The 16,969-nt window shown below is 34.0% G+C and overlaps 1 protein-coding gene across 5 annotated transcripts in view; it reads right to left on the bottom strand.

Annotated features, from left to right (window-relative positions):
- Positions 1-13,967: 13,967 nt before the first annotated feature.
- LOC124158676 (6-phosphofructo-2-kinase/fructose-2,6-bisphosphatase 2) overlaps positions 13,968-16,969 on the bottom strand; it is a 78,808-nt gene continuing 75,806 nt past the window's right edge. For all 5 annotated transcript variants that reach the window (XM_046533897.1, XM_046533896.1, XM_046533898.1 and 2 more), the window contains exon 10: positions 13,968-15,918. In XM_046533897.1, the coding sequence (XP_046389853.1) occupies positions 15,841-15,918 (78 nt within the window). In that variant the 3' untranslated portion in view covers positions 13,968-15,840. The remainder of the gene's footprint in view (positions 15,919-16,969) is intronic.

The following is a 16,969-nucleotide window of genomic DNA, read 5'->3' on the forward strand; positions in this document are numbered from 1 at the left end:
GTCTGAACATCTAACCATAAAGCAAAAGGTCCATAATTTGATTCCCAGCTAATGTGAATTTTTTTCATGCTTTTTTGGCCATCATTTTATCACCATATGCCACCACTGGGTCAACTCCATTTTTTTCTGTTCCTATCTCTCTCTTTCACCTCCCAGTGAGAAATGGGTGGTGGAATCCACGTGGAACCCACGTGGAATCCACGTTGAGTGGTGGATATTTGGTGGTGGTGGATATGTGGTGGTTGGACCCACGTGGAATCCACGTTGATTTCAAGTGGATTTGTGGTGATTATCATAAAATGTTAAACAGAATTTCTAATTTGTGGAACTTAACTCTCTGGTGACATTGCGTCATTTATCATCCTCAAACCACGCTAGTTATGTGAAAATGTATCGCACATTCTATTTTTATATAATTCGTGGAAAGGCAGCCATGAGAGCACATGAAAAATCGTAGACACATATATAGAAGGTTTAGATATAGAGTGGTTGAGGTTTTAATGGTTTTAGGACAGCACCAACTGCTGTTTTAATTTTTCCACCAAATTTCCACGTTGATTCCACGACCAAAAACACGTGGTATCCACGTTAATTTTCCACGTGGGTTCCACGTTGATTCCACCACCCATTTCTCACTGGGCTACAACCCAGATAACACGGCATTTGTATTACATCTGTATTACATCAATAATACACAAAAAATACGTGCCCAAATACATATGTATAAGATGGAATACGATCGTATTACATCGGTATATTTCACGTAGAAGTGGTTCAAAAGTCCCTATGGATGTATGTATTCGTGCGTATTACAAATTGGAAATCTGAAAACCCATACATGAATTATACATATGTATACAATGGAATACAATCGTATTACGTCTGTATATTTCACGTAAAAGTGGCTCAAAAGTCCCTCAGGATGTATGTATACATGCGTATTACAAATTGGAAATCTAAATATCCTTACATGTAATATACATATGTATCTGCAGGCCCCCGTACACGAATTATACATGTTGATTTTCTGACCCACATCCACTTAATATCAATATGGATCAAACGGATGAATAAGGAAACCAGAACATACAGTAAATAAAACATTTATTCAAAGAGAAAAATAAAATAATACACACAAATAACAAGTGTGGCCATGAATATTGCTAACAAGCATTAAGGGCCAGCAAACAGTAGGTGAAACTTAGTTAAAACAAATGGCACAAAGATAAATCAAGTACAAACAATGGTTTGAGTTGGAAAATAGAAAAAAATGTTAGCACGGAACAAGCGCTGTAACCCATTGCACAAGAAGAAACCTGAATTCAGGAAACCAACTCTGCACAATTAGCCACTTTCTGAAAGGAGAAAAAAAGAAGTCAAGTTTAAAAGTCATGCAAAAATATATCTTTTTGTAAGATCTGAATAGGAGCTCAAGGCCTTTCAATTTTATTTTTTTTCAATTCATATAGGCAGTCGGAATTCTGTGAAGTCTGTAATTTTAGTTCTAATTCTGTGTTCTGAATGCAAATGAAAGTTTGGCTTCTCTGCTAGATTCCAGACATAAGTTTTAAATTTTTTCATTTACCAATTATGTCGAGGTCCCAGCTAGCACAGATTTGACCTTGTCTTTTGAGAAATCAAATATTTTGGGGAAATGCTTTCATTTTACAAAATTAATAGCCTTTCTCTTAAGAAGAATGAGAAATATGAGAAAAGATAATATGACTACTTTTAAATATAAATTAACTAGGAAAACGTGAATCCATTGGTATGCTTATTTAGTACATGATACTAATATATTAGTACCATGATTTAGTAGCGGATGACTCACACAGAAAAAATATAAACTTGTGATATCAAATTTTCAAACAAATAAATTTCATACATAATAGATAATTTCAGGCTTCACTTCAAGAAACCTCTCCGTAATCCATTCTCCTCTTGTCCAGGCCAAGCTATTTACATCGTCGCCTGCTGGGTATGCGCGAAAGAGCATGAAAAAAAAATTACAACTAATTAATTTGGCCCGTACGCACCTTTTTATAACATAACATGACAAACTTTCGCATGAAAATTACGTATTTATCTTGTGTTAATAATAATGACGAAATGAACCTTGATTGACTGCATTTCAAGATGAAAGAAATATTACATTTTGCTTTAAGGGAACCGATATTACACGACCAATACTTCTTGTTCGTTAAATAATTAGAAGTAGAGGGCAAAACCGGTCGGAACCTCGAGGAATCTATTAGCATAGAGTAAGTATATACTTACTCTATGCTATTAGTGACAAGGCTACGCTGATAAGTCTAAGGTCAAAGATGTTATGACTAAAGCATAGGATAACTAGGAATGCAAGAACTACAATACAGTAGGTTGTGGTAATAAACAGCGATAAAACAACTTACACGTGAACGAAAACATTCCCTTAAACAATTTTTTCTGCTCTTAATTAAGAGAAGAAAAAATGTAACTTCAGCCGCGAAGCACGGAATTACTATACGACGCATAATCTATTAATTTATACGTACAAGATTGACATTACTATGTTTACCATATAACTTCAATGGACACCAGTCTCCTCGATACATAACTCAACAAAAAAGGAAAACAATAGCCAAACATAAACAAAATAATTACCTCTATTGGCGCAATGTGTTGACCACATTGCGCCAATAGTTGTATTCAAATATACTCAAATAACATAATTAATGTAGTCTATGTAGGCGTACAATACAATAAAAGATAAATCATACCTTACCTTAATAATCCAGTGACAGGAAACTGCTGGAGCTGGCTTGCACGAATCGCAATAACGTGTGGGATTGAAGCACATTTCCAGCAAGACATAGCTTGGCTTCGGGTTGAGCACACCATCCACAGGCACCGGTTATTGTGGATTAAAACACTATGGGTGCTTTCCATTCATGCGACTCATGAGTCGACTTGTGTCGGCTCGCGGCATTTGTTTATTACTCTCCTATTCCTGTGCGTTACCGTTTGTTGACTTGTGTCACAACAGTCGGCGACACACACCGAATGGAACACGAAAACCGCGACGCAAGTCGACTTGTGTCGACGTGTGTCAATGAATGGAAAGCACCCTATGTCAATTCTTCCAATAAGTATAATAATACAAACAAATATAAAATTAACTATACATCAGTAGCTAGTTAATAACGGATTTCCTTTTGTTTATTAGCGTAGATGCCGGAGTTCCTCCAACAGCACGATCTCGTCCCAGATAACACGGCATTTGTATTACATCAATAATACACAAAAAATACGTGCCCAAATACATATGTATAAGATGGAATACGATCGTATTACATCGGTATATTTCACGTAGAAGTGGTTCAAAAGTCCCTATAGATGTATGTATTCGTGCGTATTACAAATTGGAAATCTGAATACCCATACATGATTTATACATATGTATACAAAGGAATACAATCGTATTACGTCTGTATATTTCACGTAAAAGTGGCTCAAAAGTCCCTCAGGATGTATGTATACATGCGTATTACAAATTGGAAATCTGAATATCCTTACATGTAATATACATATGTATCTGCAGGCCCTCGTACACGAATTATACATGTTGATTTTCTGACCCACATCCACTTAATATCAATATGGATCAAACGGATGAATAAATATAAGGAAACCAGAACATACAGATAATAAAACATTTATTCAAAGAGAAAAATAAAATAATACACACAAATAACAAGTGTGGCCATGAATATTGCTAACAAGCATTAAGGGCCAGCAAACAGTAGGTGAAACTTAGTTTAAAAAAATGGCACAAAGATAAATCAAGTACAAACAATGGTTTGAGTTGGAAAATAGAAAAAAATGTTAGCATGGAACAAGCATTGTAACCCATTGCACAAGAAGAAACCTGAATTCAGGAAACCAACTCTGCACAATTAACCACTTTCTGAAAGGAGAAAAGAAGAAGTCAAGTTTAAAAGTCATGCAAAAATATATCTTTTTGTAAGATCTGAATAGGAGCTCAAGGCCTTTCAATTTGAATTCTGTGAAGTCTGTAATTTTAGTACTAATTCTGTATTCTGAATTCAAATGAAAGTTTGGCTTCTCTGCTAGGTTCCAGACATAAGTTTTAAATCTTTTCATTTACCAATTATGTCGAGGTCCCAGCTAGCACAGATTTGACATTGTCCTTTGAGAAATCATATATTTTGGGGATATGCTTTCATTTTACAAAATTAATAGCCTTTCTCTTAAGAAGAATGAGAAATATGAGAAAAGATCATATGACTACTTTTAAATATAAATTAACTAGGGAAAACGTGAATCCATTGGTATGCTTATTTAGTACATTATACTAATTTATTAGTACCATGATTTAGTATCGGATGATTCACACTGAAAAAATATAAACTTGTGATATCAAATTTTCAAACAAATAAATTTCATACATAACCGATAATTTCAGGCTTAACTTTAAGAAACCTCTCCATCATGGATAAAAAAATTTTTTTCCCTCAAACCTTACCTCGGTATTAACAATTCCACCTGGTCTTCTGGCTTTGCTTCGTCGTCTTTTCCGTAATCCATTCTCCTCTTGTCCAGGCCAAGCTATTTACATCGTCGCCTCCTGGGTATGCGCGAAAGAGCATGAAAATAAAATTATAATTAATTAATTTGGCCCATACGCACCTCTTTCTTACATATAATGACAAACTTTCGCATGAAAATTACGTATTTATCTTGTGTTAATAATAATGACGAAATGCACCTTGATTGACTGCATTTCAAGATGAAAGAAATATTACATTTTGCTTTAAGGGAACCGATATTACACGACCAATACTTCTTGCTCGTTAAATAATTAGAAGTAGAGGGCAAAACCGCTCGGAACCTCGAGGAATCTATTAGTGACAAGGCTACGCTGATAAGTCTAAGGTCAAAGATGTTATGACTAAAGCATAGGATAACTAGGAATGCAAGAACTACAATACAGTAGGTTGTGGTAATAAACAGCGATAAAACAACTTACACGTGAACGAAAACATTCCTTTAAACAATTTTTTCTGCTCTTAATTAAGAGAAGAAAAAATGTAACTTCAGCCGCGAAGCACGGAATTACTATACGACGCATAATCTATTAATTTATACGTACAAGATTGACATTACTATGTTTTACCATATAACTTCAATGGACACCAGTCTCCTCGATACATAACTCAACAAAAAAGGAAAACAATAGCCAAACATAAACAAAATAATTACCTCTATTGGCGCAATGTGGTCAATGTGGTAGTTGTATCCAAATATACTCAAATAACATAATTAATGTAGTCTATTTATGCGTACAATATAATAAAAGATAAATCATACCTTACCTTAATTATCCAGTGACAGGAAACTGTTGGAGCTGGCTTGCACGAATCGCAATAACGTGCGGGATTGAAGCACATTTCCAGCAAAACATAGCTTCGGTTTGAGCGCACCATCCACACGCACCGGTTATCGAGGATTAAAACACTATGTCAATTCTTCCAATACGTATAATAATACAAACAAATATAAAATTAACTATACATCAGTAGCCGGAGTTCCTCCTACAGCACGTTCTTGACGTTCTCGTAGTCTCGAACGAAATGCCGAGCTAACTGTTAACGAGATTATCACTCCCACTCACTTCCCTAGCTTGTTGCGACAGAATTGAGAATTTAATTTTTTTGTTTAAACAGTTAATTTAAAATATTGTTTAAAAAATTAAACTTCGCTTTTACTTTTGCGCTGTGCAAGAACTATTTTTTGTATTTTTCATGTATTGTGAACCATTTTCCATGTGTATATTTCGCGGATGGAAACTGAATTTTACATATGTAATACGTCTGTATTTCGCGTGCATTTACAAATTAACATAAATATGGTCGCCATACTACCCTTGCTCACATCGATCAGTATATGATTTATTTTTAAGCTTCCTGGGTATAAATTCGAATGGATGAATGATCATTGAAATGAGGAAATCTGGCGTTTGCAGTGAACATATTATTTCTGCAGAAATGTTTCTGAACATTTTACTAGACGCCACGAAAATCCACCTCTCAAAAATTACAGGAAATATACATAATGTATATTTTGTGTATTTTTGACCACATTTACATATGTATTTCCTCTGTATTCATACATATGTAAAAGTAGCAAGTGTTACACGATATTTACATTTGTATTTTTGACCACATTTACATAAGTATTCAAATTTCAAAAATACAAATGTATTTATCGTGTAACACGTACCACTTTTACATATGTATGATTACAAAGGAAATACATCCAATAATACATATGTATTACACATGTTATACATAACAAAAATAAATATGTATGTGACCCATGAAAATACAATATAAATACATTATGTATATCCAAATGTGTGCTGTTGGGGGTAGTCTCGAACGAAATGCCGAGGTTTACTGTCAACGAGATTATAACTGTATCACTCCCACTCACTTCCCTAGCGACAGTGAGCCGCGGAATTGAGAATTTAATTTTTTGTCTAAACAGTTACATTAAAATATTGTTTAAAAAATCAAACTTCGCTTTTACTTTTGATCTGTGCAAGTACTATGTTTTGTATTTTTCATGTATTGTGAACCATTTTTTCATGTGTATATTTCGCGGAAAGAAACTGAATTTTACATATGTAATACGTCTGTATTTCGCATGCATTTACAAATTAACATAATTAGCCGCCATCTTTACTACCCTTGCTCACATCGACTAGTATATGATTTATTTTTAAGCTTTCTGGGTATAAATTCGAATGGATGAATGATCATTAAAATAGGGAAATCTGGCGTTTGCTGTGAACATATTATTTCTGGAAAAAATGTTTATGAACATTTCGCAAGACGCCACGAAAATCTACCTCCCAAGTATTACAGGAAATATACATAATGTATATTTTGTGTATTTTTGACCACATTTACATATGTATTTCCTCTGTATTCATACATATGTAAAAGTGGTACGTGTTACACGATAAATACATTTGTATTTTTGTGTATTTTTGACCACATTTACATAAATATCCAAATTTCAAAAATATACAAAAAATACAAATGTTTTTATTGTGTAACATGTGCCACTTTTACATATGTATGAATACAAAGGAAATACATTCAATAATACATATGTACTACAGATGTAATACATAACAAAAATATATATGTATGTGACCCATGAAAATACAATATATATACATATGTATATCCAAATGTGTGTTGTTGGGGAAGTTGTTTGCCTCCTCTGTATTAGAAGTGACATTAGTATACTGTATCCTAAGTTCTTGAAACCTGCTCCGAACTCGCCATTTGAATCTACACTAATATTCATCTATAGTATATATATGCTTTACATTATACCATGATTATGGCAATGATATCTTATTATTTGGATTATACCGGAGCAAAACAATCGATGAATTTATAATAGAGTTTTTAACACGACATTTGTGAAATTATTACGACTATCCTATGACTAATAAAACATACTTAAAATCAATTTACGTAATACGAATTTAGGACAATTCAATATTTCATACGTCCGAGGTAGGATTGCCCTGAATAACACCACTAAACTCTCACTCTCATTCAAGTGTAGCTATTTTTAATACATTTATATATTAAAATATCTACGCTCAGCAACATCTACAATTAGTGAAGCAGATGACGGGAAAACGTCTTGTAACCATGGTTTAAAAACAATATACGTCAACACATTTTCAGCCCAAGTATCCAATTAGATAAATGGTAGAAAATATGTAGCTTACTCGAGAGATAATATATTAAGCGGATGATAACGACAAATATGAAAAAAAACATTTGCACACAGACAGATAACATTACCTCCAACTCGAAAAGGTACATTCCGAAAAGAGAACCTGAGAATTATATGCTAGACAAGAACGATGTAAATTACGTGATATATGCAGTTAAATATGCATTAACACTACTTGAACGAAATTAAACTACGTCCACAACGATAATGAACATTACTGTTCGCACGGCAATGTAAATACATAACATATATTACAGTATGTTATTATAATATATATTATTCCGTCGCCTGCTGTGGTCTGCTGTTTACGCGGGGAAACTTTTCGTTGACAACGGTCGTCGTAGTTCACAAAACTCGCGGCGCGACCACGGGCGCGATATTCGAAATGGCTAAGCGAATAGCAACAATGCAATATTTTTCACCTTAGCAACCACGTCAACAGTTATAACTGAATTGCCCTACAGCAGTGTTTGGATTAACCAGATCAACGCTAATAATTTTCTCAGAACGTGTGGACGATCATTTAGCTAATAAAGTCTGATAGCTAATAAATCCAGAATCCGAAGTCATCGTTTTGCCTTAGGGGAAGGATGGAAAACGCTAAACCTGTGAGTATTAAATAATGAAATCATAATACCATTATGTTTTTTGGAGTACCTAAATTATTTTCTTATAAAGAACAGACAATTATACAATTTTCAAAGTTAATTAAGTGAGCAAGAGATGATCTGTTTTATTCCCATCAATCTACATCTACATCATGATTTTCTACGGTGGCTATTAATTATAACTTACTGTTGGGTATATACAGACAAATGACTTGAAAAATTACTAATGACTTTTAATGTGACCGCTAAGTTTCGTCTTTCCATGTGTTTTCTTGTTCCTCTGCCCATTTTTTTAAGATAAAGAAAAGTGTTGTTTGTCTTCACCATTTGTGCATTTTGAGGAGAGCATGAAGTGCTTGACTATCAGTACCATTCTCTCTTCAATTATTTTATCAGTATTATCTAAAAATATTGTTCTTTCTTGTATATTCGAGGGTTTCGAGCGAGCGCTAAAACGGCGAGCAGAAAAAATATCTAGTGAAAAATCTAGGCTAGTTGCTGCAGCAAGCAAAGTGCAAAGATGGGTTCAAGAACTAAGAAGAAATGAGAGGGAAGAATTTATCAATGAAGAGAGGAGTTTTTCATCCCACCTGGAATCAGAAATTCAAAGCGACAGTGGAAGTGCTAATAGTGCCGAATTTGATCCCCTTACCTCAGGTGAAAGTGAGCAGTTGAACCCACAAATCAGCAGTGAAAATAGTTTTGATAACATTGAGTCTCACCACAGCTCTTCAACTTCAGGTGGTTATAGTCATTTGCCTGAATCACAATTTTCTGGCATAAATATGCCTGACCAGAGTTTTAAAAAGGATGGTAGTAATGGTAATATGGATGAAGCAGGGATATTTCATGATGAAGATGACAAAGTAAAATATCTACTAGAATCTTTGAGAAAGTGGGGGTCATCGGGAGTTCCTATGAGGAAAATTGATGAACTGTTGTTTTATCTTAAGCCTTTGTATCCTATTCTGCCTTCTAGCTATAAAACTCTTTTCAACACACCAAAGAGCATCCCAATCAAAAGCATAGGAAATGGCAAATTGTGGTACAGAGGAATTCGTGAAAGTTTAAATAAAATTTTGACTTGGAAATACCTGCATTCACACCAGGAAATTATAATAGATATAAATATAGATGGACTCCCTCTTCACACCAGCTCTAGAACCGAGTTTTGGCCTATTTTGGGGTGTCTTGCTGGTAAATATCAGGTGCCTTTTCCAATCACAGTTTTTTGTGGTAAAGGTAAGCCTGAAAATTTAAATATGTTCCTGAATGATTTTGTGAAAGAGGCTGGGGAGCTCATGGAAGGAGGTTATGAATATGATGGAAGGATTTTTCCTTTTCGCATTCGTCACTATATTCTTGATGCTCCGGCCAGAGCTTTCGTTAAACAATGCAAAGGTCACACTGGATATGCTGCATGTGAAAAGTGTACTGTGATTGGTGAGTGGGTGGAGGACCGAGTGACATATGCAGAGCTTAATTGTCCTCTTCGCACAGATGAATCTTTTCAAAGAAGAGACCAACTAGAACACCATCTTCATGCCCCTGGTGCAGATATTGATGATCATGATAATGGTGAATGGAGAACTCCATTGGAACAAATTGGAACTGGTATGGTTTCTCAGTTCCGATTGGATAGCTTCCATTTAGTGTACGGGGGAGTTTTCAAGAGGCTTGTAGGAGCATGGATCTTGTGGCCAGGTCCATGGAAACTAAATAGAAATGCATTCTCTGAAATTTCTGACAAACTTGTGTCAATCAAGTCATGCTTTCCATGTGAATTTAATAGACCCCCAAGAAACCTTCAGGAGTGGAAACTTTATAAGGGAACAGAGTGGAGACGCCTTCTCTGTTATGATGGCATGTTAGTTTTCAAACATAGAGCATTTAATGTGAACATTTACAAGCAGTTTTTACTTCTCCATTGTGCCATTTTCATTCTAGCAAGCCCTTATCATGTCCAGCAAAATGAGAACATTGAGAAGGCAGAAGAATTGTTGGAGGCATTTATTAAGCATTGTGCATCAACCTATGGCAAACGTTTCATCTCGTATAATGTCCATTCACTAAAGCATTTAGGAAATGAATGTCGTGAACATGGCGCTTTGGAGGAATTTTCAACATTTAAATTTGAAAATAAATTGAAATCATTGAAAGAATCTCTCCGATCTGGCCACAAACCACTGCAACAGCTAGCATTCAGGGAACTTCAAAGAGATGATAGGAAAAAGATTCTGAGTGAGCCACAAAATGATGTTAAATTAATCCATAAACTTAAAAATCCCTTTGAAGATGTGCCAGGAATCCAGTACAAAAAGTTAAAATATCATAGGATAACTTACAATACAAAAAGAAAGTATGATTCATGCTGCAGAACAAAGTCCGGTGATATTATTATCATTAAAAATATTGTGCATAGTCAGGAAGGAAAAGTGATACTTGTTGGAAACAAGTTTCTTTGGCAGGATGATTTCTATCATTATCCTTTAAACTCATCTAAGTTGGGCATACTTAAAGTTAACAGACTTGATGGCAGAACATTGCACTTTGACTTCAATGACGTCCAATCCAAATGTGTTTTACTACCTGATGATGATGACGGATTCCTTTGCATTCCTCTTCTTCATTCTTTCTGACATTTATTTCATTTTGAGGTAAACTAACATGTATCATATTTGCAGCAGTAATTCATAAATGTATGAATGCCAACAAATTTAAATTATCTATTAATCTAATTATTACTTATGTCACTATCACCTTTTTTCAGTTTGTGGTGGTGAAGTTTCAAGGTGAGGATGTTGATGGTGTAGAGTTTTTTGCTGCACCAACTAAGTGGATTAATTTTTCTGAAAAAGATGGACGACCTTCAGCAAAAGAGAAAATACAAATATACTGGCCTCCACAAAGTACTCCTCCAAATCTTGTAACAAAAATGGCAAGGAAGGAGACTGGTCCGCAGAGTGACTGGACTCTTCACTCAGCAATTTTGAAACGGTATTATGGTAAGTCAAGGCTAAGGTTGAGTTATTTCTTTAAATCCTGTTTGTATTTTCTTATCTTTTAATGTCTGGATTTTAATTGCAGCCTCATATCTAGAAGCAAGGCAAGGGGCAAGGCTTGCTGAAGAGACGTCAAACCTTGAGAGTGACGAATGTGGCAAGAGGAGGAGACAAAGAAAGAGGAGATATGATGAATCATCCTCTGATGAGGATGAATATAGTCATAATTCAAAGAAAGTGAATCCACCGCCACATTTTTTTGACAAGGAAATAGCAGTTCCCAAATATCATAAGAAGGCTGATAATAACCAGCCGTCAACTTCAACTGCTAGTGGAAGGAGGAAGGCTGAAAGCACAATTCAAAAGACAGGAATTGGGTGTAGTAATGAAAAAAAGGGCGAATCAATGGAAAATGATGAGCCAGTTAATGCAAAAAGGCAGAAAATAAGAAGCAGTAATTTTCAGCCTTTCTCTGGTGAAGACGTAGCTGCATGCACAAGAAATTGGCAGAAATGATACTGGCCAACCCCTACAAAATGTTGATGATTTGCAAGGTAACCTTAACATTTGCTTTTTTAATTAAACGAATGCTACTTTCCACATGTAATTAATGAATAATATTTCAATTTTATGTTTTAGGTACTTTGGATGTTGTTCTCAGGGAACTAAGAAGCCAGAGAAAAATTATTAGTTTGCTAAACAGCAAAATGGACATCCTGGTAATGAATCAGGCCCAGACAAATAGAACATTAACTCCTGCATTGAAGAGAGTCGAAAGACCTCCTAACCTGCCACCCTTTCCAGTGACATCTCACGTCAAACTGGAGAAAATGGAAAGATTCCTGGACAATAAGTCAAACTTTGCTGCTACTGTATGTATAAATGTTATGTATTACATGATTTAATTTCATAGACCAAACGACTGAAAGTTAAAACTTAACACATGTTGCTGATGATATTCTGCTTTTTTATTCAATTTCAAATTTTAATTTTACAAATTTGGTGATATGAGAAGGTATACCTACTCTGATATATATATATACATATATATTTCTATTATTAGATGGACTACCTAAGCTGCTATGTACTGCAAAATGATGCAAAATCTATATCTGTAATGATGGGAAAAATTATGACAAATAAACTTGCAGTAGAATTCAATTATAATGGCAAACCTCCAAAAGAGGCATTTAATAAACTTCGCTTAAAAGAAGTAATTCTTGGTGAGTAGCTAAAGATGAAAGAGATTAAGTTAAATAGCTTGCTCATTATTGGGTAAATATCTGTTGATATAAATATTTAATGTATGCTATAGTGAGCTTCAGTTTATTTGATTATCATTTTTAAATCGTAACAATAAGATTATTTTTCATCATCCTTCAGAGAATATCTTACCCTTTGCATATCATCAGGATGCCACCATGATAATCAAATTTAATGATATTTAACCAGCATACTCTTTTCCTTATACATAATTCAATGGCATTCTTACAATATTCACCAATAAATTTAGAATTTAAAGGGACAACAATTCTTGATATATGCTGCAAGCTTTAAGTGACTCAACATATATATTCTCCTCCGTTATTCACTTCAGTTTTTATGGTCTAAGTAAAAAAAGGTTTTCTTTTCAGGTGCAATTCTGTTGAAACACCCTGAAAGTGATCTGGTTGTGGCTGAGTCAGCCATTAAAAATTGGCTGAAATACGCTAAGAAAAGGAAGCAGGAAGGTGACGACGATGAAGATGATGAATATGATGACGAAGATGATTATGATGATATTGAATTGAATGGAAGACTTTAAATTGTTATATTAAATTTTTTTAGATTGAAACTTTTAAAATACTTTACTAATAAAGTGTTTTCTCATTTTTGAAACATTTAAATTTAAACTTATTATTTACATTAAAACTTATTTAAAAATTGATTAGATGAACCAAATCATGGCAATACACATGGGTGAAATCATCAATAAGAGCTATCTAAAAATTGTTTGGTTAGAATTCTTAACTTCCTGACCATTCTATATGTATTCTCTAGCTTATACCATTCCAACTTTGGAATGGTATAAGGAAGGACATTAGCTATAATTAGCTCCTGTGTATTTGGCATATTTGCATGGTACACAGTACCAATACGTACAATCCAATGCAACAGGTACATAGTGGTCGAGGGTTTAATTGTTTTGGGGGAGCACCTACGGCTATTTTAATTTTTCCACCAAATTTCCACGTGGGTTCCACGTTGATTCCACCAAATTTCCATGTGGATTCCACGTTGATTTCACCAACTTTCCACGTGGGTTCCACGTTGATTCCACCAAATTTCCACGTGGATTTCACGTTGATTCCACGACCAAAAACACGTGGTATCCACGTTACATTTCCACCTAATCTCCACCGTAATTTCCACGTGGGTTCCACGTGGATTCCACCACCCATTTCTCACTGGGCTTATATTTGATATAGTATTTTTTAGTCTTACTATGACACAGTAAATAAGTTCAAGCTTCAGGATAAATGAAAAATTCAAATGACATCCAAACGTATGTAATTAACTTTGCTAAAATATACACATGTTAGCAATACAATGTTAAACTACAAAATGAATAAAATGAGAATTCTTCTTTTTTTAACCAAATACAAAGCACCCATGATTGATTATGTGTATAAGTTGAGAAAAATGATATTCTTCACTCTTAAATCATAGATTAAAATGATACAGAGATGAAGTATGAACAATACAATTTAAGTTGTTACACAACACATTTGGAAAACAAAAAATAGAACTTCATTAATTTGGGTATGATAACAAGTTTATACTCATGTTTATCATCACTCAAAAATGTGCACTTAATAAGAGGTGATAAAAAATAGATGACGTAAGAGTCAAAAGCATTACAAATACAAAAAATCACTTTTCAGCGTACCTCGATGTACATTCATACAAGGGTATGTCAATATTAAATAACTCTTATCACTAACAATTATTACAGGTTTCCACCCAGTAAAGAGGATAAAATAAATATGTATTTTTCCAAAGCCTCTATCTTTGATGGCCTTTTTTTGTGCATTTTATTGAAAATTCTTTCATATCAGATAAATATTGTACCTAAATTTAGATTGTTATCACAGAAAAGTAATACCCATGAAGCAATACTGCTAAAACCACTGCGTCAGACTGAGTCTTCACAGTGAGTAACAGGGAACATAAAGAAAATAATTAACTACGAAAGTATAGTACATAATTATAAACACAAAAACAAACACAGGCAACATAAATATATGCATATATATTGACTCTTAGATCAACGTCAAAATACATAAAAACATCCCATACCACTAAAATAACAGTTCATACCATGAAAACTAACTCTTCTAAACAGACAAAGTGGGTATTTTTCAAACATCAATGCTGAAGGAAACATTATAAAACACATAGGGAATGGTGTTCCGAGGCTCAAGTCATCTATCACAGCCCACATAGACAATTACAAAGTTATTTCCTTCAAACACAATTCTACCTAATACATAGTCTGATTGAGACTTACAAGAAGATCAAATTGTCAATGTAATAAAATAAGAGAATTTGGAAAAATGTCAGTAGAAAAAAATGGAAATTAGATCAATAAATAAAGTGTCTTTGCAACATAAAGGACAGTATTCTCTTCATATCCAGTGATGAAAGACACCTCAGGCAGTTTTGCCTCACCTTCAATTGTAATTCATTGGCATTTGTTAAATGTATGCATTACATAATTGAATGGTTAGACCAAAATTATACCATCAACCTTAGTAGCATCTACTGAAATAATAAATTACTTACTGATAAATATCATCTACTAATATGCAATGACATAAAATAGGTAAATAAAAAAACAATACCTAGTATATGATTTGATATATATCTATATGACAGAACTGAGTCATTCATAAAAAAAAATTCATCAAACTTAAATACTTACTTAGAATAAAACAAGCATGCACATTTCATCCTGAGATGCAGACGCAAGCAAGCACCATCATACACCATCACAACTTTTCCCAGAAGACAACATACTTGAATCACAAAGCATACATCGTATTCTCATTTGCGTCACATGCATCAGCTGTAAAACTTGATGACAGATGACACTACCCATATAGATGGGCAGCCATTCTTGGCACAAGGAATATTAAGAACTCAACCACGAGTCTATTAAGCTGGACAATCCAATGAAGCTCTAAACACATCACCAAGACATACAAATATGCACACACAGACACACACTGAAACAAGCCAGATTTCAATAATTCATCCACCCATTAACAATAAATAGCATCAATATAGTCTAATCTTCAAAAACATTTAATATCTTTGAATTTGCTCCCTCAGCTAAATCTCATCAAACTAATGTCATATTGTCATCAGTATCCATCACAGTTGTTTTCCACATAGTTGTTCTTTTTCTCCTTCTTGAATCTATCTTCCAAAGTTCCAGGAATCTGCAAAATACATTTTAAAAATTATGCATACATTATACATAATACATTTTTAAAAAGTTACTGAAGAGGGTAGATTAAGATTCAATTAGAAGATATGCTTCCTAAAGATAAGGTTTAGATAACATAGTATAATTATAACATTGTTTGGCAACCATATTAGAGTTTAAACTTAGTTTTGCCAATAAAAATAATAATACTTACTTATACTGGCCAGGAGTAGAGAACAATTAATACATCTTACAATCAGACTTCACATATAGGTGCAAAGTTTAAACTTTCTTAAGGCCTGTTTAAACAATACATTAACACAAACGAGTTAATGATAGTTTGCGTGAATGATTTATTTGGACCAGAACCAAACATGTACAAATGCATGAACCAAATTAGAATAGGTTCTATTTTCCATTCATGCATTTGCAAACGTTGGGTGGTAACATGGTACATTTTTGTGTTCATTCTCACGTTCATACTTTTAGACATTAATTCATATGGGTTAATGTAACGTGTAAACAGACCTTTAAGCATTTCTTCCTTATTTCTTCCCAATAATTTGACCAGCATTTCATATTTACTCACATGATATTTTAAGTCATTTTATTACAACCATAATGTCTTTGTGGCATTACTTTCCAAAACTTTGTTTCAATTCCTTAAAAATGGAAAATGAAAAGTGGATAAAATAATTTTTACCTTGCAAAATTTGGAGATCGGTTAACCTTAGCCAATTATATACTACATATCAACTAGGCACTCCAAAAATGTACTGAGATTTATATTCAGCTTTCTTATTCCATCCGACTGATCCATAACCACAATGTGACTACGGTGTTTAGACAATTATGCACCAAAATAACTTAACTAATTTATTTAGATATTTATTTAAAGGAATACCACAAAAAGCAGACCCGTGTCCACTTTTAGATAAGGGGTAGCAATACACTAACAATGGACTATCACTACTCACCAATTTCCTGGTCAGGGGTGCCTTACCCTGGTAACTCAAACCCACTATCTATTGGTGCCAAATCTCTTTGAGTTCAAAAATTATAAG

The sequence above is a fragment of the Ischnura elegans genome, chromosome 5 (genome assembly GCF_921293095.1).
Source record: "Ischnura elegans chromosome 5, ioIscEleg1.1, whole genome shotgun sequence".
NCBI classification, from domain to species: Eukaryota; Metazoa; Arthropoda; class Insecta; order Odonata; family Coenagrionidae; genus Ischnura; species Ischnura elegans.